The 26335-nt window shown below is 40.0% G+C and overlaps 1 protein-coding gene across 5 annotated transcripts in view; it reads left to right on the top strand.

The window, feature by feature from the left end:
* TACC2 (transforming acidic coiled-coil containing protein 2) overlaps window positions 1-26335 on the top strand; it is a 101988-nt gene that overhangs the window by 70249 nt on the left and 5404 nt on the right. The window contains exons 6-15 of one of the 5 annotated variants that reach the window (XM_030487483.1): window positions 448-483; window positions 1935-1995; window positions 3006-3213; window positions 6977-7038; window positions 7849-7964; window positions 8739-8910; window positions 10332-10472; window positions 16432-16575; window positions 17487-17563; window positions 21828-21871. In XM_030487483.1, coding sequence (XP_030343343.1) covers window positions 448-483; window positions 1935-1995; window positions 3006-3213; window positions 6977-7038; window positions 7849-7964; window positions 8739-8910; window positions 10332-10472; window positions 16432-16575; window positions 17487-17563; window positions 21828-21871 — 1061 coding nt within the window. The remainder of the gene's footprint in view (window positions 1-447; window positions 484-1934; window positions 1996-3005; window positions 3214-6976; window positions 7039-7848; window positions 7965-8738; window positions 8911-10331; window positions 10473-16431; window positions 16576-17486; window positions 17564-21827; window positions 21872-26335) is intronic. The other 4 variants (XM_030487484.1, XM_030487485.1, XM_030487486.1 and 1 more) reach the window with 4 other exon arrangements.

Here is a 26335-nt window from a genome sequence, read left to right on the forward strand (position 1 = left end):
TGTCATAACAAATCAGCAAACATGAAGAAACCCTTGCCTAACTGTGCTCTTCCCTTAAGCTTAGCTGCCATTGAAGAACAGTTCTACGTCCCATACGATAACTAATACTGTGTTTTGAAAAGAAAGCAGGTGGCTTCCATCAGGGAAGGCAGGGATGGTTAGTATGTTGAAAGGAACTTGGAGGCGACAGCTTTGAATAATGTGTTTTGTAAGATGAAAGCGGGTCAAAAGTATAACATTGAATTTGGAAACAATGAAGGACTTGAATGGTTTTTGTTTTTCCTCCTCATGTATTTCACAATAAAAGTAGAGGTTAAGATTATACAGGTAGAAAATATGCATGATCAGACTGCCTTAACACATTAACATTAATAGAGTATTTGTAGGTTTATCTTTTTTGTCAGTTCCTTCTGTCTGTCTCTCTTTTCTTTATCTTATTTGTCTTAGGATGGTAGAAGATGTGATGTCTGTATGTTCTCTGTTGTAAGTAATTCTAAGCTAACAATTCAAGTTTCCTCTTTGATTTATGGGCTTTTTAATTTTACTTATTTAATTTGCAGCATGATCAGTTGCTATTCAGCATGAAGCTTTTATGTTAACTATTTCTTTTCACTGGCCCATGTGAAAGCTGTTTTCAGTAAGATGCCTGGCTGTGAATGATTTTGAGGAAACTATTGCCTCTTTATCTGTTTGCCTATCAAAGAAGATCCTCTTTTAAAAACTATATAGATTTTGTATCCTTGAGCTAAAATATGATAGTTGTATTTCTACCATTGTACAACAACATTGTACAATTAGTCTTTTGTAAATACTCTGTAAAGTGTTTCTCCTGCTTAAAGGAATAATAAGGAATAATTCTAGCATCAAAACTGGATAATGAGTAGCATCGAACACACCAATATTCAGCTGTTCAATTTATTTTCCCCTTTAGATGTGGTATTGATTTACTCTCTACTGATTGAAACCCACCATTATGATTTCCAGTGTTGATCTTGCTGTCATTGATCAGGGATGAGCTGGTGGGCAGCAATTTTTGCCACTGCATCTCAGTTCAAACATAGTCTTTATCAGTGAGTTTGCTGTGATCTTTTTCTCCCTCTTCCTAGTTAGTAACATAAATGTGTTTAAATAACTGGAAAAATGCATCAAGAGAAAGGGTAAATAATTGGCTTATTTCCTGGTTAGAAAATATTTTTAACCAATTTTGAATAAACATAAAGGCAACATTCCTAATTGTATACCAGGACATAATGTATGTTCTTCATTCCTTTTGCCTATGGGATTTTGAAGGGCTCCAGTGTCCCTGCTCCCAGTCTGCACTTTGAGCTGTCAAGGGAACTGAAAGCAGAATTGCCATATTTGTTGTTGTATTTGTTTCAGAAAAGGTCTGTTATACACGTTTATAGAGCTTTGTTCTGGTCAGAACAGCATGTCCCTCAGCTGGTTACATGTAGTTCATCCAAAACATCCCAATTTTTTTCTCAATGGTTTATAGAGTCATTGGTGCTTACTGCTCAAGTTTATCACAATTGTATTTCTCAGGTTAAGATGTGTTTTAGACCTAATTTTCAGACGGGAAACTGAAGCAGACATAAGCTAAGTAATTTTCTTAATGGTGCTGAGGAAGTCTGTGCTGGAGCAGGGATTTGAATTGCAATTGAGCAGCAACTCTGTTCTGTAAATGTGTCGGTGTTTAGCATGAAAAATATGGCAATCCTGCTTTACTCAGCTTTTGGGGAATGGAGGCCTGTTCTAAATGCATGACAAGAATACGTTCCTATGGCATGTTTCTCTGTGGTGCTGCTGCCTAATGGATGGGATTTTAAAGCAGATGGGCTTACAGAGGTTGCATTGTCTGTGGCTGTCATGCTGAGTGTGAAATGACCCGATTCTTGGTGGTGTTACCATATTAATGGTTTTAACTTTATTTTCAGTGATACATTTAGGGTGAAAAAATCACCAAAAAGATCCCCACTATCTGATCCTCCTTCTCAGGTAAAGCACTGCCTTATTCTGATGCATGTAATGTGTGTTCTTGTAGAGGCAAATATGGAAAACTTGGTTTATTTAATTGTAGAATTTTACATTTGATAATAGAAGAAGCTTTTGTAAAGAATATAAGCATACTGCTGTCCAAGTATAGCACATTGGGTTATAATCATAAGGTATTAACCTTTTAGTTTCTAGAAGCGTGTATACAATGTATGTTAGATCTAGTATTTGCTCTGGGTATTCCAGTTAGATTATCAGTAAATGCACTTCAAAAGGCCCTATGTTACAAGAGAGTGATGATATGAATAAATATCTTCAGTTTCTGAAAAACAGACATAGCTACCTACCCTGGAATTTTTAGATTAGAAAGTAAGAAACTAAATGCATCAAATTGGTGGGCTGGACGGGAAATAGAAATAAACCAAGTGGGCTGATCTAGCAGGAACATGTGCTTGGATGATTTTATTCCTTGTTGTAAACTGCTCGCAGGTGGTTTTCTTGGAAGAGAAGTTAACAAAAGCTGTTCTGCCTTACAAAGGCCTCACTGCTTTGATGTGCCACAGCTCCTTCCACGCTACCCTTTTCTTTGTGCTGCTTGACAGCACAGAAGTGAAGAAAGGGTTTGTGACCTCGCAGACCCACGAAGGTTTGCCCCTGTGAGGGAAGCCTAAAAAGTCAGTTTTGGTAGTCAAAGACTTCAGTCATGGGTGATGTTTGCCACTTATGTCAAGTGCCTAACAGCTTTAAACAGCTCTGGTTTCTCTTTCTTCTCTGTTCTCAAGGAACCTTTGCAATGCAGGTGTTTATCATCAAAGAGTTTAGTTATGCTGGAAAACTTGCTGCCAGTAGAGTTCCAAATGACGTACTTGAAGTATTTTATACAGAGCTGCAGCAAAGAGTGTGGATTAAATTAAATTAAAATGAAAAAGATTACTCTGGTCAGGCAAAGGAATTCAGAGAGTTCAACATGTTAATAAAAGAGAATAGATATAATTGGCACTTGTTTTCTGCAGGATCCCACTCCACTGCCAACCCCAGAAACACCTCCCGTCATATCCACGGTGGTTCATGCGACAGATGAGGAGAAACTGGCGTCTTCAGTGACCAGTCAGAAGTGGACCTGCATGACTGTGGACCTGAACACGGATAAGCAGGATTACCCACAACCCTCTGATCTGTCTACATTTGTGAATGAGACCAAGTTCAGCTCTCCTACAGAGGGTATGCTTTATAAAGGGCTGTCTGCATCCAGCTCATGCTGTATTTATTGAGAAGAGGGTTTGGTTTATTTGAAGATGTTGGCATGTGCTTTGCTGAATAGAAACTGTACTATTTGGGAACCCTGAAAATTATACTCTTTGGACCAATCCAAGGAACTTGTCAGTTATGCGAAGCTGAGTGTAAGATCCCAATAGTCCGATCTTGAGTTTTCAAGGAAGAGCAGCGAGGAAGCTCAAAGGAAAATGTAAGGAGCCTCCAGAGAAAGGCTCTCACTTCCTTTGTATGGTTAATTGTAGACATGCTCTGTTCTTCTGTGCATGCTACTTGTTCTCTCTGTGCCTTCACAGAAGACTGTGGTCTGATACTGCTCTCCATTAGTGCTCTTAGATCCAGAGTCACTGAACTACTGATTTTGCCTGAGCCTGTTCCACTAACCTGAACAGGAGACGATCCCAGCTTAAAACTCTGCTCAAAGTTTGTCTATTGCTTAAAGGCCCTTCACATGTCATCTGTCTTCCAGGTTCCTAGGATCCAGGTATCTTTATGCATAAAAATAGCCAGGATATCCCCTGCATACAATAGTTATCATTCATGTGCCAGATAAGATTTCCTTCTAGATCAGCTTATTAAGACTTTATCCTGTCATACCTTCCTATGAGCAGTAGTGAGCTAAAGAACTGTCATTGCAGGTCTCTGAAATGTGGAAGAGAGAATTTAGGAAATGTGTGTGGCCTTCCTTAGGGTTCCTGGAGGGAATACAGCTTTGCAACATCTGCTCTGCTCCAAGGGCAGCTTTTCAGCTTTGTGGGTGGGAAGAATGTATGACTTTAACTTGGCTGAAACTTTCTTTGTGATCAGAATTTATTCCCCCCTCAACCTTTCAACCCATGTCCCAGTCTACTACCATTGAAGTTACTTGATGCCATTTTAGACCGGGTCTGAGGAGTTTTTGCCTGATGAAGAACTGCTAAGCTCTTAGGTCAAATGTGTTTAACATTAAAAGGCAGGAATAATCACAGTGTTTTTAATGGGACTGCACATGTTCACATGCACATGCTTATGTGTTTGCGTGGCCTGGCCTTTTGGAAATGTGTTACTTATCTGCGTACAGAGAAGTATTTCAGTCTGGATAAATCCATTTAGCTTTATTGTCAAATCATAAATATTAGACAACAGATTCGTTTAATTTGTATTTAAAAAAAAATCAAATACTTTTCAGAAAATCCCCCCAAATCTGGGAAAAAGGTAAAGATACGGAAGGAAATGGAACAAAAGAATAGCGAGAGATACTCTAAGGCAATCATTTTAGCTATCGAAGTGGGTAGAAGAAAGTGAGCAAAGCTCCTAATTAAATGCTAATTGTCTTGTCTCCTGTGTGCTGCATGGTGCAGGCAAGTTTCAGATTACTGCCTAATTATAATCAACAATGCTTCCGCTTTCCACATCTCTCACAAATAATAATTCCCCCCCCCATGACAGTCTTGCTCCTGAGGCATTGAGAAATCCTTGAGTAATTCCAGGGCTGTTCCTCCATGTGGGTATTTTTACCCCTCCCAGACACCAGTATGAATGTTATCCTGTAACCTAACACGGCTTTTACACAGATACAGCCCAACTACTGAGTCAGCCACTCCATCCAGCTCTCATCTGTTGCGTGCGCTGCTTTTAACTGCTGCCATTTTCATATGGCACAGACCAGAAACAAGCAGTAATTATTAGCAGAAAATGCTGATGTAATCTTGCAGCTATTTGTAGGAGGAGTTGGAGGACATCACTTAGTAAGTCTGTTGTGTGTATTTCTAAAAGGTAATTATCTTACTTCATGGGATATCCTGGGCATTTGTAATGTTGAATGTATAGAGATAACCAGAGATCTTAAAATTCTGGAGGGGAGATGATGTCTTAGAGGAGAAACCTAGGAGAGGAGGTAGAGTCTAATATACTATACTGGCAACTTCTGAGAGCAGTGAGATGAAACAAACCGCGTTTAGCGAGCCATGTTATTCCCTTTGTTTCTAGCTGAAGTATTTCCATCTGTGTCCTGCTGGGGTTTTTTAAATCAGTAAAATTAAATACGTGTTGTCCCAAAAAGCAGCTTGGGTTGCAATAGCAAAGTTGCTACCAGACTTGCAGGCAGCTGGAAGATCTGTGCCAGCAGAGGACAGTGCCGGTACACCTCCTGCCCATAAGCATGCCTGTACCGTTGCTTGCCAATTGATCTCTGGGGTTGTAAATCTGCCCCACAAGCATTCATGATGAACCTCACTGGGCTATGTGCAGATAAATGAAATAGAGAAAAGCAATTGCTAAACCCTGTGTGCTCTTGCCTGATATTTCATGCTTTCTCCTGCAATTCTGCATTTAGTAGGTGGTTTGAATCTCATGGTTTCGGGTTTGGTTTGGCTTTCACTAGGAAGAAGCTTGTATCTCCTACCAGGACGTTGTCCATCTTGCTTGGCTCCCGATTACCATTACAAACATGTGGTGCTATGAATTTAAACATGAGGAGCCTGCTATTATAGCATTCTCTTCACTTGGATGTTTTACTATTAATACCTCCCACATGTCAGGTACTAAGAGTTTGTGACTGTTCCTCTTCAGTGGTTGTTTGACAGAACGCATAGACTTGTGGAATTTATTATAAAAAACATTGAGCATTTTAAACTCACATTGCACCATTTTACACTTTCTCCTTTTTTTAACAAAACAGGTAGGAGATTGTCTTTATGGTTGGTTTGTTTTTAAAGGACAAATGTTTTAATGATGCCTTCCTGATAAAAGCCCTACATTTCAAAAGCAGACAAATCTAGAATTTGAGCACATCCTTTTATCATAATGTTAGTGTGCCATTCATTACAACTTCTCTATAATGGAAATGAAATTATACAGTGTTTTTTGAACTTAACTCGTGGAAACAGTAAATAAAGCATTAGGACAAATCAATCATGTTTTAAATTTTTAAATTAAGGTGTGTCTGAACAAAGTCTTTGCTTTTGTTTGGGTGCAGGAAGGTGTTTTGTCTGTCTGCCTCTATATCAGCTACTGGGTGACCATGGGTTGGAAAGAAACGCTGGTTACTCCCTCCAGTGTAATTAGGAGATTAGAAGTAGAGAAGCAATAAAGATTTGCATTTTTGCTGGGTTTAGATTTGGAGTTCTTTGTAAATCTTGCTGCCTCAGGCTTTTCCTTGGAATCTAAAATGTGGAAACAGCCCAGAAAGCTGTGCTGTTGTCTCACCCCTTCTCCAATGAGCATGCAGGTATTTTACATATCTTTTTATCTTAAGTGATACCACAGTAGTTCTGCTTAATTAAGAAATGGTTGATAAGCATTAAGAAATAGAAATTATTTAATTTCTCAGCAGCTTTTAGAATCTTTCTGTGTACACCAAAGGAAACTGGTATCAGCATCACCAATTACTGAAAACCGTGGTCTCTGTGATAAGATAACATCATAGAGGAAAGTTATCTGTGCTCTGAAAGCACTCTGCAATTTTCTTAATATTCTGGCCCCTGGGGCAGAATCTTCAGCAAATTGATAAAGTTGAAATTTTCCAGGCAAATGAATTTGTCCGAAACATGTGCTAGGTTCATTGTTGAAAATCAGTGCGCCTTCTGCTTTCTCTCTGTATATTCTATTTTTAATACCTCATGGCAAAGTATGGAGCAGGATGGGAGTGGCCCTTGTAAATGAGAGGAGATCTCATTTACTTCTGCAAAAATAACTTCATGTATTTAATGGCTCTTTTTTGTTTCTGTTGCAGACTTGGAATATGGCAACTCATATGAAATAGAATATATGGAGAAAATAGGCTCCTCTGTGCCTGTAAGTTCTCACTTCCATTTCCATTCATTTGCATTCCCATGTCATAATATACTATCCTGATAATGCCTCGCTACCCCTTAAATTAATTATAATATGCCTGCAGCAGATTTGCATAACCAGTTCCTTTGAATTGGCATAACTGGGGTAAATTGCATGTGCTTCGTTGTCCTGTATCCTGTAGAGCTTGTTCCACTTCATTATTTTTAAGCCAGCAACATAGTAGTTCTTTCTGGAGGTGAAAAGCAAATCAGTGTTTCCAGCAGTGTAGAGTGCAGGCCTGTCTACAGCAGCTATTGAAATATTTTTAGAAACTGAGATTAAACCTTTTAAGAAGATGGAGAGAATACAGAATGAATGTGGACTATGGAATGTTATTGGTTGTTTTGCCTTACCTCTGTTTAAATCATAGGCTTGATAGCTTGACTAGGTCCCATGGGGCTACATCCACAGGGGAAGTTAGAAAGTCAAGCGTGTATGTCAGGTGCTTAAACCGATGAGAAGTTTCAATGAATATTTTAGTAACACTTTCAGTCAGGGGATGCCTCCTGCCTAACAGGACCAGAAATCTGATTAACCTCAAAGTGGGACAAGAAGAGCCATTACAAAGAGTGAACCATTTAGGTTTTGTTCTTTAATGGTTTCTTCCTTAAAGGGATCATTTCAGTATCAGTTAGCATATTATTATATGCTATGTACTATATTATTATTTGTCTGTCAAGTCATTTGGTCACCTAAGGCTTCACTGACCTGAATTAGCTTTAATGGAGAATGGTTGAGTTGCTTAATGACTCTTTCTTTTCTTGTTGCCAGCAGGATGATAGCACCCCGAAGAAACAATCTTTATACCTAATGTTTGATGCACAGCAGGAGAGCCCAGTCAAATCACCTCCCATCAGACTGTCTGATTCCACAACACCATGCTCAGGGTATGTCTCTGCAAGCAAATTCAGCAATGGAAAAGGATGGAAGGGAGACAGGCTAACATCATAGCACATACAGAGACAATCCTTCCTCTCTCTGCCTCTGTGTTGCTGAGTTGTTTGTTTAAAAATAGATTCCCATCTGTGTTCATATATGACAGAGAATAGAGGGCAAAGATACAGAAGTTTTATAATGGGAAGGAATAAGGGCATGTGTTTCTACTTGAATATTCTTATTAAGTAGAGTCACAGTGGCAACTGTTTCACTAGACAATGGCTTCCTACTCACAGCTTTATTCCAGATACTGAGGTCATTTCCATATCAATCCAGAAATCTCCGAATTGCAACTTTTCCCTTGGCCTTTCCTAGATATGTTTTCTGAACAAGGAGTCTAGTTCATAAGAACAGGATGTGGGGGTTATATTTACTTCCAAAAATGTTGCTCGTTAAGGACATCTGTTCTTGTTAGTACAAGTTGTTTGTTGGGAGAGGTGTAGGTCACAGTGAGGAAGGGGTAAAAAGGCAAGTGAGAAATATTTAAGGAATGTGTGTAACCTTTCTGGTGGAACTGGCTTTATTTAGATGACTCTGGTGCAATGCTTTGAAAGGGTGTTGCAGAGTGTTATGAGATATGATATGAAGTTGAGTTGAAACAGTGCGAGTATATATATAGATATACACATGCAAGCCATGAAAAGGACTCGCTTAGTTGTTACCAGAGGCGGAATTGTAAGAACCTTGTGCTCCACCCTGAAAACACCTACACAATCTTTTTCCAGGTCAAGTTTCGAAGACCCTGAAGCCCAGCAATCCTCTGGAATGAAAATACAACATCCAGCTTCCCGAGTCCTCGCTGCCAGCCAAGAGGCACACTTACAGTCACCTGACAAGTCAAAGCAGAAAGACCTAGAGCCCATGACCCTAGGAACAACTCCAGACGCTATTGAAATAGTAAGTAATTTATGATAAGGGTTTGGGAATCATTTTCTCCACAGAAAAATCTCATGTCATATAAGAGGTAGCAAAGGTGGATCTCGAAAGTAGAGCAAAACTCAACATGATACTTAAAGATTTTGGTAGCAGCATGTGGTAGGACTCAAATGACCCCAGCTGATGGAACTGGAGGAATTCAGGTGAACTTTCTGAATTCATACTGTAGCTCAACATATTCTTGTGATAACTTATTCCAAGTTGATACTTTGAAGTGTTGGGGTTTTTTTTCTCACTCATGCCTTTTTACACTGTGCTTTAACCCAATATTTGAAGAAATATTTTATAAATAAAATAAAGGGGTTGATATAAACATAGAAACATGATTGTTGCATGTACTGTGAAATTGCAAGATTTTGTTGGTAAAGAACAGGTGCCCTTTCATATTTCCCTATAAACTGTTAACTGTATTGTTGTCATCTGATAATGTAAAATTCACTTTTTTGATCATTAGAACTCATTCCAGCTTCCAGTTATATCACTTTTCTTCAGTGGTTGGATTTTTATATAAAACCCACTTTTTTCTCTGGGTTGGGTTTGAATTAGTGGTGAGCCCTTCCTTGCTTCCAACCTGTGCTGTGTACGGACTTCAGAGCATTGGTTCTCAAATTCATGAAGGTTCCCTCAAGACTTCCACTTTTCCAGGCGAACTTGTTTTACAAATGCCTACAGCATCAGGCATGATAAGCTACATGCCAATATATTTACTGGGGAGTCAAAATAAGAAGAAGCTGACTTAAATACTGTGCTTAATTTATATTAATGATGCTGTTGATACCATCTCACAAAATATTTTTTATGAGCTGCGAATACTTGCCTCACTGCAGGGAGTTTTGGGTACTCAAATCCCAGTGATTTTGTTTGTGTCATTCTAATTCCATTCTCTTATTGTGTATTTATCCTGATCATGTTGTAATTGTGAACATAACTTAGTTTATCCCCAGTAAACAGCAAAAGACTTTGTGAAGACTGCAAAAGCAGTCTTGTAGAGGATCCCCTCAGTTTTGATGGTCTTCAAAGCTTTTGGACTGCCTTAGAGATGCCCAAACTGAACATAAGCTGTTATATGAACAAAATCTATAGTAACTTTGAAAACTTGAAGTATCAAGAGTGGGCTGTGGTCCATGGTTTGAGAGCCATTGCTTTAGAGATCCTAATATTACTTATTTCATGTTAGTCTTGGAAATTTTACTCAGTTTTTGAATTAGGAAGAATTGTTCTTGATGTTTGTCTGTTACCTATGAATCATATATTCAAAAGTAATCTTCAGTAGGACATGAAATTACTAGGAATCAAAGATTTGCAAACACCTATGTTGCTTGTGGCCTGAACTACTTGGGCAAAATCTCTGTTGCTTATTCTATATCCTCCTTACCCTTCAGACATCTCCTGAAGATTCCTTTGTCTCTGCTGATGCTCTTCTCAATAGGATATCTAAGAAAACCTCAATATGTGAGCAGCCTGAATATCTAGATCCTGACTTAGCAGAAAAGAACCCCCCAGTATTTGCTCAGAAACTTCAGGTTTGTAGCAGAAGTATAAATGTCACTTTTCTTTAAGTTTCTCTATATACAGCTATAGAAAAGTGTGGAGGGAGGCTTGGAGGGGAGGTGGGGTAGAAGCAAAATAATGATTTGATTCTTTCCAAAGTAACTTTGGCCTTTCAGGAACTTAAGGAGCAGAGATATTTAATTTAATTCATATAATACATAAGCCAAAATTTCATCCACACTTTCAGCTGTATCAGTCATGTATATATTTTGCAGAAGTCTTTATAAAGAACATCTTTTGAGCTTGAACGCAGGACTGGGTGTGTGGAGAGTTGTCTTACCACCTGGCCTTAGTAGGTCTGTATGCAGAGATTCATTTTCAGATAGTTAGGCCCTAATTCTGCTGAAGTGAAAATTAGGCTTTGTTTTTCTAGTAATCTAATGCAGAATTTGGCATGGCTTCTTCTAGGAAAAACAAATTGATCTGCAGACCTGTATGTCAGGATGTATTTTCTAGCGTATATCTAGTGAAATTTTAAGACAGCAAAGGTTGAAGTGAGAGCAGCAGCTGGTATAAATCCACATAAAATGAAAATGAAAGGTGAGGAGTCTGTGAAAAACAGCTCTAGCTTTGGAAAACATTTATTTTTGGCTTGTTCATACTTACCCTCATAAAAACTGTCTATACAGCTACCTCAAAACTAACCAGCAACTGGAGTTTTGTACCATTGTTCCAGTCATGAAGGAAATATGGGATGTGTTTGTCACCCAGAAGTTGTCAGAATTAAACATTAAAATATAACATTCCATTTTTGAATGTGTTAAACATTTTTGCTATGTTCTTAATACATTTTTTTTCTGTGGACTGCTCACAACCAAACACTTGACAGGAGGAGTTAGAGTTTGCTGCAATGAGGATAGAAGCATTGAAGTTAGCCAGGCAGATTGCCCTGTCTTCTTTCTGCTCCAAGGTATCTGGTTTGTGCCTGCCATGTGTGTGTGAGTGTGCACAGACTAAGAAACTGAGTGCTGCTTTGTCTTTAACAAGGTAACTAAGGCTCTCAGAGTGCAGTGCTAAGCTGTGCGCACCCCAGTGTGACACCAAAGAGCATGCTGAAAGCAGTGCTGCACACAGAAATGCTGTCACCTGCTCCACTCACAGAGTACTGCTACCTCCAGATTAACAAAAAGCAAATCTGAAGGCAAGAAGCAGGCCCATACCTTTTGCGGGAGACAGATTCTGCAATCTAGGTGGACTTCTGTCATTTGCCTACAGCAAGATCTGTCCTAAGATGTTTGATGGCAAAGCAATACCAAACCTATTTCTCATAAAGCTGATATAGATTTTCCCCGTAGGGACATTTTGCCTTTTGTTGGTGTTTTCAGCTTGAAATCAGACCCCTTGACCTTCAGAGTTTAGAAGCGAGAAACTCGATCATCTCTGCCTTCAGGCATCTGAAGAAAGGGACTACGGCAGGTTTGGAAGGGCTATAGAGCTCCCAAGGGAAAAAGGCTTCCTAACACAATGCGTCTTTATTCCTGAATCACAGAATCCCAGACTGGTTTATGTTGGAAGGGACCTTAAAGCTCAGCCAGTTCCAATCCTCTGCCACGGGCAGGGACACCTTCCACTAGAGCAGGTTGCTCCAAGCCCCTGTGTCCAACCTGGCCTTGAACACTGCCAGGATTGAGACAGCTGACTCCTTTCAGATTTATGGGTATATTAAAGTATGTGGCTAGAATCTTATATCTAATCAAGAAAAATGTGCCATTGTCATCATTAGATGGATGTTTGTGAATTCTTGTGTGTTACCCAGGGCAGATTCTGAGCTGCAGAACTGCTATAGTATGTATTTGCTTATGTGTAGTTATAGTTTAAAGATGCTTTTTAACATTATTAAAGCATTTTCTTTTATCTAGAACAAGCTTATGAACTCTGTAGAACTTAGGAACAGGGAATGAATTTCATGTGATGTTTTAGAAAATGCCATAAAACCGCATAGCAAGAATAGCAAAAATGGTAAGCAAAGAGAAGGAGAGAAAAAACAAGCAAAACTCCACCCTCTGATGGAGAACCAGCAGCATTTGAATGTTCGCGAAGCCCCGTGTTGGTCCAGTCATAGGAATGCTTTTAGCTGAATACTGTGGGTGTCGTGTTGGGCTGCGAAGGACTCCTGTCCTTGTATAACTTTACTATTTCAGTGGGAGGTTGCTGATGTTAAATTAGCCTATGATGACAACCCTTGTGACCCACAGTGACCAATGGCCTGGATTAAGGATAACAGAACCCACCAGATGATTGTGGCGACTTAAATTCGGATGCTAACTGGCAGAATTCCCTTTGGTTGGCTGCCCTCAGTTCTTTTCTTAATGTTGTATAATTACATTTAACATTTGCTAAACCATTACAGGATGGGGAACCAGAATAGGATGCTAAATAAAGACGCAAGCACTTGTTTATGGCAAGTTAGGTCAATGCAAAATGCAAGTATTTTCTGCTAGGACTAGGACTGAGAATAAGGATGTGCAGTTTGTTGTTCCAAGGCAGAGGGAAGTTATTTCACCGCTCCCAAACTTCTTGTCACAGACTTCAACAACAGCAGGACTAGTCATCTACTTGTACATTGCCAAAGATTTCTGTCTTCCAGCACTGAGACCAATTGACACTTCTCTATTAGACAGTCTCCTCTAGGACATCCTGTGCAACTTGAACCATAGAATCCCAGACTGATTTGGGTTGGAAGGGAGCTTAAAGCTCATCCCATTCCGACCCCCTGCCACTAGAGCAGGTTGCTCCAAGCCCCTGTGTCCACCCTGGCCTTGAACACTGCCAGGGATGGGAAAGAAAGAAAACAGAACAGAAAGCTGATACTGTTTGCGTCCACCACCCTCCAAATGCCGAGGTGATGTAGAGTTGGTTGGTGAAATAAGATCCAAGGAAAGGAGAGAAACTGAAGGGAAAGGCATTGGCACAAATGTAATTAGTGCATCACAGCTCTGGGGGCTCTCGTGATCGTGAAGGAGGAATATTTCCTTCAAACAGGGATATCATTTTTCCTAGTAAGACTTTGCAGGCAGAGAATTTATGTTTGGACTTTACTTGCTTCTCAACATATTTGCAAGCATAAATATGTCTTGTGTTGCCTCCATTGACCTGTTTGCACACACATCAATTAGTTAAAAGAGTAGGTCACTTGATTTACACCCAGCACTATTTGAGTTCTTGTAAAGTGCAAGCTAATTTTCATCAGGGCTAGATACATATTCCTCTGAATAAAAATGAGTTTTCATTTTCATTCCAGTGCCTTTCTCTATTTTCTTTCCTTTTGACCTTCTGGAATCGAGGTAACTGCAGCTGGTTCATCAATGTGCATTTATTCCCTTTCTGGCCAGGTATCTGGTTTCTGTGAAAGATGCTGGGAAGAGAAGCAGCATCATGTTGGGCTCTCATATATTTACACTAAGACTGCAGTGACCTACATTTGGTAGCAATTCCCCTGCAGAATTTAATCTTTCTCTGTGAGGTTCAGCGACTTACAAATCCCTATTCTCATTATTACCCCAGTTAACTGCTTACCTTCTCAGCAATTAGGTGTTCAGCTTGAAGCATTGACAGTTATTTTGAGTAATAACATCATCCTGTTGGTCAGTTTACATTATTTCCTCAGGATAGGAATATTTGGAAGCAGCAAATAACAGTCCCTGAATGGTGCATCAGTTTGGAGCTGTGTAAAATTGGCTTTTGAAGTAAAACCATGAGGTCTTCTGCTGGTTCCTCCTGCCGAAAAGCCCAATTGTGACTTGTGTGAAGTGTTTCCAGTGTTAGGACAATACTGGTTGGGTCACCACCACAAGCATTTCTGCTCAATGGTTAAATTCCGAGAGTTTTTGCAGTCATCTTTGGAAATTTTAAATTGTTTTGCATGTCATTATTGCTATTCTTTTGTACAATTTACTCAAATGTAAGAGAGAATTAAAGAAATATTAGAGGTGCATTGAGCACTCTATAAAACATATGCATAAATATGTGTTCAATGCTTTAAATATTCTTTTTTCTTTAAAAATATTCATCATCCTGACAGTTACTTTGACACATTTTAACATGATCTTGAGGAAACTTGTGTTTCTTTTGCCACAATTAATATTTCCCAGCAATCTCTTTATGAGATCCAGCAAATGGAGCTGCAGGAGGCTTTTGAAATAGGATACATACAGTCCAACAGATTGATTTTCGGGATGGCCTTTCTTTTAAGGACAGCTTTGATGATCTAATGGTTCTTTCTTTATCTCTCAGTTATTCTTGCCTTATGTTTGAAGAGGAGCTAAAGTATATTTCTTTAAAGTTGGGATACTGAGTTGAACCATCAGTAGTCTTGTTTATTGACCCTTTTACCTTTACTCAGATCTGTGGACAGCACCATGTGTCTTTGTATTTATGCATTTACACAGATGTCTGAGCTTGTGTCCCAGCTGTATATTTTCTTGTATAGTTGTTGTATATTTGGTGACACTTTCAAGAATAGAGGCTGTTATTATACAATTATCTATCTTAACTTTGATAGATCTTGTGTAGGAAAATCCACTGGATTTGAGGTTGTACCTCCTAATTATACTGGAATCGATCATTATGTTGTGTGTTCATGGCTAAATGTAGCAAAAAAGAGATGGCCTGCTCCATAAATGGGAGAAGCAACAGTCAATTCACTCCCATGTTTAAAAATGAACAAAAAACCCAAAGCAAATTAGTGAGAGCCTCTTATATAGACACAGTGTGATGGGTTTTAAGTACTGTTTAGCTTATTCTTGCTCTAATTAAATTTGCTTGTCTAGTCTTTTAATGTTGCTGGTGTGGTTTCTCCATGTTGTCTACAGATGTGATATCTGGAACGTCTAGTCCTGTATTTGTCTCAAGTGAGCATCGTATGTAGTTTTTAATACAGCTTCTTCAATCAGGTGTAATGTGAGGACTTAAAAGGGATTGCAACAAAATTAACATTGGGTTTGGATCCTTTCTATTATTCCAGGCTATGCAAGAACTGTGAGCAAGTGAGCATTGTATATAGTTTTTAATACAGCTTCCAGTAGCAATACCCAGCCAGGCAGAGTATGTTAGCTGGTTGATGGTGAGATGCAAAGCATAGGTAGGAGACACAGGGTCATACAGCTGTTGTGGGGCACCTGCTGCAGAGGGGTTTGCTATGGATAGTGTCTTAAAAATGTGGTGGTTTTGTTGTTTAGTATCTTCCTAACTGTCTTTTACAGTCTCCTTGATTTTAATGTGCTGTAACTCAGATTGTTTGTATCTAGAGTTGTTTGCAAGACATCTTGTGCATTTCAGCGGCACATACCTCTTTTCTACTCCCTTCCTCACTTCACGTGCTGCTCTCCTTCTGCATTAATCTGAGCTGCTGACATGAGCAAAATTGGCAGCTGCAAATAAAACCTTTAACTTACTAATCGCATGGTAAATACCAGTGGGGCAGCAACATCACTTGTATATTCATGCTTGTAATGTAATACTGTTTATGATAGGTACAGTATATTGGCAGGTCAGACCTAAGAGAACTGTCCTCTTGCTTCTGGTTTCTTACTCTATTTTTATGGATGCAGAATTCCTCTTAACAACCTCTCTGTCTCCAATTCTAATTCCCTCTGCTGTCGTGCATTTCTTGTGGAAGTTATGATGAAACTTCCATATCAGAAAGTTTTCCAATATAGGACCTTAAAATATTGGTAGCAAGATGCTGCCTTTATTTCCTCTCTATAAGAGTAACATGGCTCTCTCGGTGCTTACTATGGCTCTCAAATATGTATTTTATGATTTCATAAATTCAAAGTTCCTTGTCAGTGTTATTGCTGTTAAAACTTAGTAGTGCACAGGATTCTAGTCCTAGCCCAGGACCCTGGTGCCTGGCACTACACCCAGGAAGCATATGAGCTAAACATGTATTTAATGGTTCATTTCTTTGTATTTAAAAAAACAAACACACAGAGAGAACCTGCTATCCCAGCAGATGTTTCCATCTCTAAGAGTGCGCTGTACTCCCGGATCAGCACCGCAGATGCAGAAAGCACCACAGGTCTCCTCTACCCCCAGCAAGACTTAGACTCTGCACTACGACTCGCCAGAGCAGAGGTAATTTTCTTCACAATTTGGAAAGAGGAAATATGTGCCCCTTGTGGTTTCCTTCTTTCCTGTTTTCTCCCAAATCGTTCGTATTACAGACACTTGTTCTATTCTTGAAGCCATTCTCAGCCGTGCTAAAGCCACGCTAGAGGCAAAAGGCACTATGCTGTAAGTTTTTCTTTATGTGACATTAGTGAAGAGCAGACATTATATGAAAATAAATCTTTATTGGTTTTAACCTCAAGTGTACTCTGTGCATCTTGATATTGCTGTGTAATTACATAAAAATAGTCAGGTGCTAGAAATAGGAATAAAATAGTGTATTTTACAAAGCTACATATAAGATTAGTCTGGCTAATAGTGACAGTTTAAAAATGGGTGCAATTTAGTGTTAGAGTGTTCCAAACTTTATGATTGTGTGGAAGGAGCACCAAGGAACACAATCCTTGGGTATAAAATGTCATGGACTGTCAGCCCTGAATACACAGACAGAAGCAGTAGAACCCCCTTGGAAGACAAACCAGGGGACCATGTTCCAAACCCCTGTACAGAAATGTTTCAGGTTTAGCGCCAGGTCAAATCAGACACGGTGTAGTGCGATACAGTATTTCTTGACGAGTGTCCTTGTTATAATCAGGAATGAAACATGAAACAAGAATATTGCATCTACTTTCCTGAGTTAGTTTTTCAAAACTTGAGTATGATTTCACATCCAAACTTATTTAATTGCACCTTGCAGTCTGAAAAAGAAAATAATCACCGGGGATGCTTATATTTGAACTCATTATGCGCTTGAAAACTATACCTCTGATAATTAAAAGGTGATACTAAATCAAATATTGTACAGTTATTTAATTTCCTATTTAATGGATCACTTGGTTTTATTGTGAGATTTTTTTCCTTTGCTTGCTTTGTTTCAGATTGTGGCCAAGGAAAGGGAAGTATCTGAGTGGAAAGACAAATATGAAGAAAGCAGAAGGGAAGTGATGGAAATGAGGTGGGTTATTAACTTGTCACTAATCACACACTGACAGAGAGTCTCCTTTCAGCCTGTGGACACCACACAGAGTACCATGATTGTGCAGCTGTTTGGGTTAGCTGAACTTGCTTGGTTATTTTTAACTGCAGGCTTTGGATTGATCCTAAACTGATATGTTGCCTTTGCTCTGCATGGTGGGTACCACTCTTCAGGGTGATCATTGTACACTTCTATGTTGCTAATCTCATTTACATCACCAAAATACTGAGATAGGAGAGGTCTTAGTCTAGGTTAATGGTAGAAAAGAATTTCCTCCAGTTTGTGCTGTGAATTCTCTCATGAATTGCATACGGATGTTTCTGTTGCCTGACTGAATGAATCCACCTGCAGAACTGGCAGAGGTATACACATGCTGATTTAAAATCCACTCTGTCATAATTTAAACCACGACACACTCTCCACAAATAGTTTTGCCAACAGAGAAAGAATGTGAAGGTCTGCAGATAGGTGTGAGTAATACAGGACATTATTGTAACAGGTTTTTAACAATAGAAAACAAAAACCCAGTTGCCAGTAGAAAACCATTTCTTGCAAATGAACCACTGTGGCATCTGAGCCTTGACTTTCAAGGAGATTCCTCCCCCTTTTCTTTGAACTGAGCTGATTTTTCAGTTACTGCACACACAAACCTTGATTTTTACTTAAGCAATAGTTGTCTTGGATTTTTCTCATTTCACCAATGATCTTCACCTGTTCATCAATCTGAATCAGAGGAAATCATCACTTGCAAAAGAGAATGTATAAAAGTATTTCTTGGAGCTTTAAAGCCGATTATTTTCTACCTTCAAATAAACAGAAAACCCATCCACTCCTTAAATCATAAATAAAAGGAAACGGTCAGATTATTTTAGCATCCTTCTTTTAAGTAATAATGTCTGCAATCACTTCTGAGACAGAATTTTCTTCAACATCACTTCTGTTCTAGCACCTAAAATTTAATGTCTTGGGGTTTTAAAGCTAAAGCAAATGAGCTGTGTCAAGTGATGACCTGCATATGTAATTCCTGCTTATATGCAGGAAAACTGCACTTAAGGAGTAAGGGTAAAAGGGAACTGTGGTGCAGAACTCAGTGAACGCCAGCATGGATGCCAGGAGTGGCACATGGCAGATTTGAATAGTGCAGCACAGGGCTTGGAGCCAAAGCATCTTAAGAGAAGCATCTGCAGAAGGCAAGGGCTTTAGTTCTTTCAGAAAGCATCTCTCAGCACCCTGCTGAGCTCTCTCCCCTCGTGTGCTCTGCTTGGGCAAGGAAACAAAACCCTGGCATTGCCCTCAAATGCATAATGAGGCAAAATGGAAAGGAGCTGCTGCAAGCACTTAAACTGAGGAAGCAAAACAAGGAATGAACAACATTAGGAACTGTGTAAGGAATGTCTCAGCGTTTAACACACACTCAAGTGCAGTATTTGGTCTGTTCTGTGAGTGCACGTGTCCGCCGGCTGCCAGTGGGCACTGACAGAGGTTGCTTATTCCTTAGTCAAAGGAGAGCAGAGGCTGACACAGAGTGGCTGGCACACTGTAGATGTGTACCTTCCTCTGCCTCACAGCAATTTGCTTGTGTGTCTACACCCTCCATAAGATTGAATTTGGAAAAACCACATTATCTAAGCCAAATTTCCCACAGGTACATCCCTAGAACACATGGGTGAAAAAAATATCAGGCTAATATTGTCACAAAGTGCTAAAATGTGGATGTGTGCATAAAGATTTCTCTTGGAAGATTAAATGTTGAAACTGTCCACATGTGGGAAATTAGAGATGCAGTAATTAGATATCACATAATGATAAGCAAGGAGTGAAGGGATCTATCTGGACTTGTGCAAAGCATTTGGCACTGTCCTGCATGACATCCTTGTCTCTAAATTGGAGAAACATGAATTGGATGGATGGACCACTTGGTGGATACAGAATTGGCTGGATGGTCGCACACAAACAGTTGTGGTCAATGGCTCAATGTCCAACTGGAGACCAGTAATGAGTGGTGTCCCTCAGGGATTGGTGCTGGGACCGATCCTGTTCAACATCTTTGTTGGCAACATGGCCAGTGGGATTGAGTGCGCCCTCAGCAGGTTTGCCAACAACACCAAGCTGTGTGGTTCGGTTGATATGCTGGAGGGAAGGGATGGGATCCAGAGGGACCTGGGCACACTGGAAAGGTGGGACTGTGTGAACCTCCTGCAGTTCAATAAGGCCAAGTGCCAGGATGTGGACAAGGGCAATCCCAAACAAACACAGGCTGGAAAGGGACTGGATTGAGGGTAGCCCTGAGGAGAAGGACTTGGGGGTGTTGGCTGATGAAAGCCAGAAACAGATAATGTTATTTCACTTTGCTGCTGACCTCCATGGTGCAGCCTAGGCTGGGAAGTGCTGTAGTGTTGATAGTATTTAATGTCATGTTCATTGCTCTGAGTCCTTGGCTCCATCTCCTAAGATGATAAAATGTCCTAAAAGTGCCTGGTTTTACAAGGATATGATATGGTTTTAAAATCCTAATTGCTTACATCAGGCTTTTGAGGTAATCTTCTTTGGACATGAAACCAATCCCTACCTGTTAGGGCAATCCTTGCAGCTATCTTTGCTCTCAAAAGTGTCATTTATGGTTAAAAATAAAAAAAAGCAAATTAAAACAACAGGGTTGACAGCAGGGAAAGCAGCATCCAAGCAGATCCCAGTGGAGGCAGCAGCTGGAGCTGTGCAGGGATGTGTTCTTGCCCAGGTGCCAAAATTGGTTTCTACATGAAGCCTGAGCAAGGTCAGTAGGATATGCAGCTGTAAAGCCCCTGCTCTGCTGAGTGCTCTGCAGAACCAGGGTAAGTGAGACCCTACTGACCTTTGGGGCAAGTGGCCTTCTCAGGGTGTTTCTGGACTCTGTTTGTGGTTCAGATTTGTGCAGTGCTGGAGTTACTGCATTAGTTATGTGGGAGCTCCACAATCTTCTCCTTTCCTTATTGACTTTTGTCTCAGCATTTTCCCACATCTCTTCTGTAACCTCACCAAGTTCTCTAAAATGGAGCAAGTGAAAGCAAGCTAAGACTTCAAAAGAGACGTATTCAAATACCAGCGAACTATTTTGAATATCCACTTCAGATGAAGTGTGGGGTAATTTTGTTTTTCATACACAGTCCTATGTGGCTCATGAATCAAAGCACAGATCAAGCTAGTCTCGTTTCATTAGCTTTATTTGGCTCTGGGAAGGGATGGATCATCTTTCTAAATCACATTTAATCTGCTTATTTTGGCTAACCTCTTTTCAAGAAGGAAATTCAAAGCCTACTGTGAGTATATGAAATGAAATAATCTTAAAAGTTACATTTTGCCACCTCTGTTTCAAAAACAGATTTGGGAAATAGGACAGGATGGATTTTGTGCTGCATAATTGGGTATTTTGGTCTTGTTCTTTTAAGTGCTAATGGATCAGTTAGTTAGTTTTGGAGAGTGGAAGATTAGATATATTTTGGATAAGGGCCAGTTATACTCCTGTTCAGTTTACTTGCTACAAATTATAACTTTACTTACCATTTGCTTTTGAAATAAGCAAATACGAACATGGTGAAGTGGGGAGAAAGCGATGGAAAACTCAGACTCTGCACTCTTAGATTAGACAATGTGATAATGTTTATATTAAAAACATGATTGGTAATGTACTTTGGGCATGCTTCGAATAACAGAATTTGTTTCAAAGCAATCTCTTTTTCCTCCCCTGACCTGTATTGATTTACATGGAGAATGAAAAATGAGGTGCAACGTTTAAACTGTCAGTTTTATTTGTTATTCAGGTATAAAAGTCATAGAATCATAGACTCGTTTGGGTTGGAAAGGACCTTAAGATCACCTAGTTCCAACCCCCTGCCATGGGCAGGGACGCCTCACACTAGACCATGTTGCCCAAGGCTCTGTCCAACCTGCCTTGAACACTGCCAGGGATGGAGCATTTACCACTTCTTTGGGCAATCTGTGCCAGCGCCTCACCACCCTCACAGTAAAGAAGAACTTCTCATATCTAACCTGAACTTCCCCTGTTTAAGTTTGAACACATTCCCCCTTGTCCTATCACTACAGTCCCTGATGAAGGGTCCCTCCTGGCATCCTTTGTCTAACTTTCATACGCTCCTTTTAACATACCATAATAACCATAAGTTATTCAGTAGCATGATTTTCTAAGTAAGCATTAGCAATTATGATGTTTGCCAAAAAACATGTTTTGTTTTTTTCCCTCTTACAGGAAAATAGTTTCAGAATATGAGAAGACGATTGCTCAGATGATAGGTAGGTGTTTCTGCTCTGATTTTCTGAAGAGAGCCTAGAAATGTGATTGAAGTCTGTGGGCTCCATTTTAATGCTAGCCACATCTGCTGATGCTGCTGGGAATTGGGAATGCATCTGAGGACACCAGCATGTGCTGCCAGGGCTTGATGGGAAGCCAGGGCTTTGTTTTACAGAAAGTAGGCCCCGAGGCAGTCCAGGTAATACAGAAAGGTCAAGGCTTTTTCTTCTGCATCAAAGTGAACAGTCCCATAGGAAGCATGTTCAAATGCTTTACCCAGAATTCATGGGTATCTCCAGGAGAGACTGTCAATGACCTAAAAACCCTTTAGTCATCCCGGCTGTTTAACAGGAGATACCGAATTTAGCTCTTTACAACAACCAGGATTATCTGTGCTAAGTGCATTGGTCAAACCAAAACCTAGATTAACTCAAATCCCAGTTGAGAGATTATGAAAGGCCAGTCCACCTCCCCACTTCTTTACCTACATACAGGTCTCCTTTAAGGTCTAAATTATGACATGTTTGACTTCACAATAATTAGAAAACATCTTTGTTAACAGCATACTCCACCAATGAAAAACACTACGTGAAGTAGCGTTTCAAAATCAGAGGTTGCAGGACTCGTGCTTCCTTGGCACAGGAAGTCTGGCCCTTGGGGTGTGATTTTAAAGCCTCCTCATAAGATTTCCAAAGCTCTTTTCTTTAGTCTGGCTATAGAAAGCACCGGTGGCTTGTGCTGCCCTGTGCTGCTTCAGCTCGAGCTTTCTCCCGGCTGAGTGGGGTCATGGGTTCTCTATGGTCAAAACTGATGGGAAAAGCAGGAAAAGAAGCTGTGGCTGAGGAGAAAGCAGGGCTGAGCTCATCTGGGCAAGCTCAAGTAAGGCAGCAAAGAGCTGTGAAATGTTAAAAGCCATTGGGAGTGGCCTTGGAGTTAAATCTGGGCTGTGAGATGCAAAAGAAAAGCGAATTATATCCACAAGCAGGGAGCATGATAAATGTAGCCTGTTTGCACTGTGTTTATTGGGAAATAGAAAGAAATTATTCCTCTTATTCCCCCTGAGAGAGCTGTCACTGAGGGCACGATGTGCCAGGAGCGCAACAGGCACACCTGCGTCTATCTAAAAGCTTTTGAACAGGGAAGGATTTTTATTACAGTTATGAACATACCATATTGGTTTGCCCCTTTGAGATTTGGCAGTCCCCTCATCTGCAGTCATTATAATGTGACCCCCAAATTTTTGTTTCTTTTAAATTGTTTTTTGGGGTTTTTTGTTGTTGTTGTTGTTGTTTTGGGTTTTGTGGTGTTTTGGGTTTTTGGTTTTTTTTTGATTAGTGCTTGAGTTGTATTTACATGTTTGTAGTAAATTTGCTTTTTTTCATCTAAAGAGAGTGGAGGGAAGTAGTTTAATACCTGGTGCTTTTGCTGCCTTCCTACATTTCCCAGATGTTGGGAGACACCCCAACTTCCTTTTAAGTTGAAGTTTTAAGAAGGGAAAAATGGGTCTATAAATACATAATTATAACAATAAATTTCACAATAATATCAATAATCATTAAAATATGGTAATGAATAATATACAATAATAATATGCCTGACTTCATTCTCTATGGTGTTATGCCTCTGCTGCTTTCTGTATGTACAACTGAGCCAACTTGCCTGCCTTCTGACGTAGTGTCTGTCGTTCTCATCGTGCAAGTGTTATAAGTAGGAGTGTCCAGAGTATGCAAAGAACTTAACTCATTTTGGTTTACACTCAATGTACGACTAGTACAGCTTCATCCCTGAGCCTGGCGATTCACACCAGTGAACATAGGACCTGTCCTTTTTTCCCAAGCATATGCATATAGCAACAGAAGGGGGTTTGATAACAATTCAAATTCTATTTTTGAGAAACAGATTAAAAAGAAAATAATCAGATTGTGAGGACACAGTGTAACAAGAAGGTATGGACTAGGGGTCCTAAGTCCAAGGCATACATAGTAAGTTCTGCCATTACCATTTTGTCTTGTTGCAAAGAAATCAAAGATAATTAAAACATTGGGCCATTGATCAATAAGGAAATAGAATAATCTGTAAGCTTCAAATTCAGACGATCAGTCAGAGTCTTTCAGATGATCTAGGGCAAGGTTTTAAGATCTATGGCTATAAATAATGTGATTTGCTGTCCATCTGCAGAGGAACTGAAGCAACAACAGTGACACAGAAAGCATGTGCTAATTAGAGCTGTATGCAAATTTTGCATTAAATGTGAGGCTGCTTCTCCCTGCATTTAATGTAAATTTTTGATCTAATTGTCCCACTTTCTCCTCTCATTTGTTGTAAATTACTGTCCCTTCTGCTAAAGGAATTTGCTCATCCAAATGCCACATTGTAGAGGAAAGTCATTGTCTGTGTGCTATTTGCATATATTCACTGAACTGTTATCACAATAATGCCTTAATGCTGAAGCAAATATGTATTTTAACAAAAGAAATATCTGTGTTATTTCTATTTATCATTTAACCCTCCTGAGCTATTTATACAGCCCTGTTAGGAGGACATTACAGGGTGAACCCATTTCATAAATCCCTTTAATGAATATTCAGGGTGGTTTATAGGTCTTCCTCAGCTTTCTATAGGTTGCCAATGGTATGTATAATGAATATTGAAAATATTCCATAGTAACATTATAGAGAATCCGAGACTGGTTTGTTTTAGAAGGGACCTTAAAGCTCATCCAGTTCCAACCCCTGCCACGGGCAGGGACACCTTCCACTAGAGCAGGTTGCTCCAAGCCCCTGTGTCCAACCTGGCCTTGAACACTGCCAGGGATGGGGCAGCCACAGCTTCTCTGGGCACTCTGTGCCAGCGCCTCAGCACCCTCACAGGGAAGAGCTTCTGCCTCAGAGCTCATCTCAATCTCCCCTCTGGCAGGTTAAAGCCATTCCCCTTGTCCTGTCCCTACAGGCCCTTGTCCAAAGCCCCTCTCCAGGTTTCTCCTAGCCCCTTTAGGTATTAGAAGACTGCTAAAAGGTGATTATTGTGATATGATTGTGTATGTTTGCCTAAAAAGGCACTGAAAGTATGCATTGCAAACTATTTCCCTTTGATTTCAAGGGCTGTGGAAGGTCTAGTATTTGCTGACATATACAGAACCCCATATTACCTGACTTAGTTTATGCAATTAGTTTGATGCCACGCTCTGTACAGCCAGTGCTTGCAAGCTGTCGGTGTATAGACCTCTGTTACTGGCTCTTTGCATATTTTTGTACTGGTGCTTTCACTATTTTTCCTTTTTTTCCTTACACTGCCTCAACCTCCAACACGTTCTTGTTTCTGCTGAGGATTGGGGATTAAAAAGAACAGGCTCTCCAGGCTGGCCTGCTGCTTGTGCTACTGCTTTGCTGACTGTTGCCCAAGTTTTGCCCTCGCTGCTGCGTGGCACTGACAGTCCCATGGACCAGAGCCTGTGGAACCCTAGTGTTTGCTGCACCCCACACTACACACACCTTGGTCACAACCAGCCACAGTTCCCTTCCAAAATCCCATTCCTTGATGGATTCGTAATGTTGGGTGGTTTTTTTTTTCTGTTAAAAATGCATCCTTGTACATTGAAATACATAATTAAATTCTCATTATGAAAACCAAACAGATGTTATGCTTTGTGCATTACAGATTGTTGCATTACTTTCTGCTTTCCTAACAATTCCTGATTTTCTGTTTTGCTTCCGTTTTTGTTGCTTCTTGCTATTTGCTTGCAAAAACAAAACAGGCAAGCCTGGTAAGTAAAGCTTTTCACCAACTTTCACACCTGCATTTGGCATTTTTCATTTCTTTTGCCTTTTGTTCTCTGTTTGCTGCATTCCCATTAAGTAATGTAAGTAATTCTGAGCTGAGCCTGAAAGCGGATCTGCTGCGGTGGTGCTCTGATTCTGTCAATTTGGATCGTGTTAGTCCTGAGCATCCTGTTGTTATTGTTGGTGAGCCACGGACAGTGTGTGTTGCAGACATGGAAGCCATTGAATTCAAATATTTTAACCACATAACCTCATAAATACCTTTAGAAATAAGTATCTGTAACTGCTTAACTAAGAATTGACTGGCAAACTGATATCAGCACTAAGCAGCTTTTTCATTAAAGCTAAATTGCAGTTTAGAAAATATCACGTAGATCTTCCTGTCCCCCTCCAGCCAGATGTCAGCTTCTGTTTTCTGTAGTATTTAACCACTTGGGGTTTAAATGTTTCTTAACTGAGATTATCAGGTGCCCTTTCCCTAAGGCTCACTGGAAACTTTCAATTTATATGAAAGTTTACCTCTTTTTCAATTTATATGTCGCTCCACCAACATAAATTCCTGTTTTCTCCTTAGAGTTTCTCCCCAGTCCGTGGACACCTTTAGGATGTAGGGGAAGGGAGAGGAGAAGGGGGGGGAGCATTGGATGCTACCTGCCCCTAATTCCCATGTGCAAGTGGAAGTGGAGC

This window comes from Strigops habroptila, chromosome 5 (genome assembly GCF_004027225.2).
Source record: "Strigops habroptila isolate Jane chromosome 5, bStrHab1.2.pri, whole genome shotgun sequence".
Lineage (NCBI taxonomy): Eukaryota > Metazoa > Chordata > Aves > Psittaciformes > Psittacidae > Strigops > Strigops habroptila.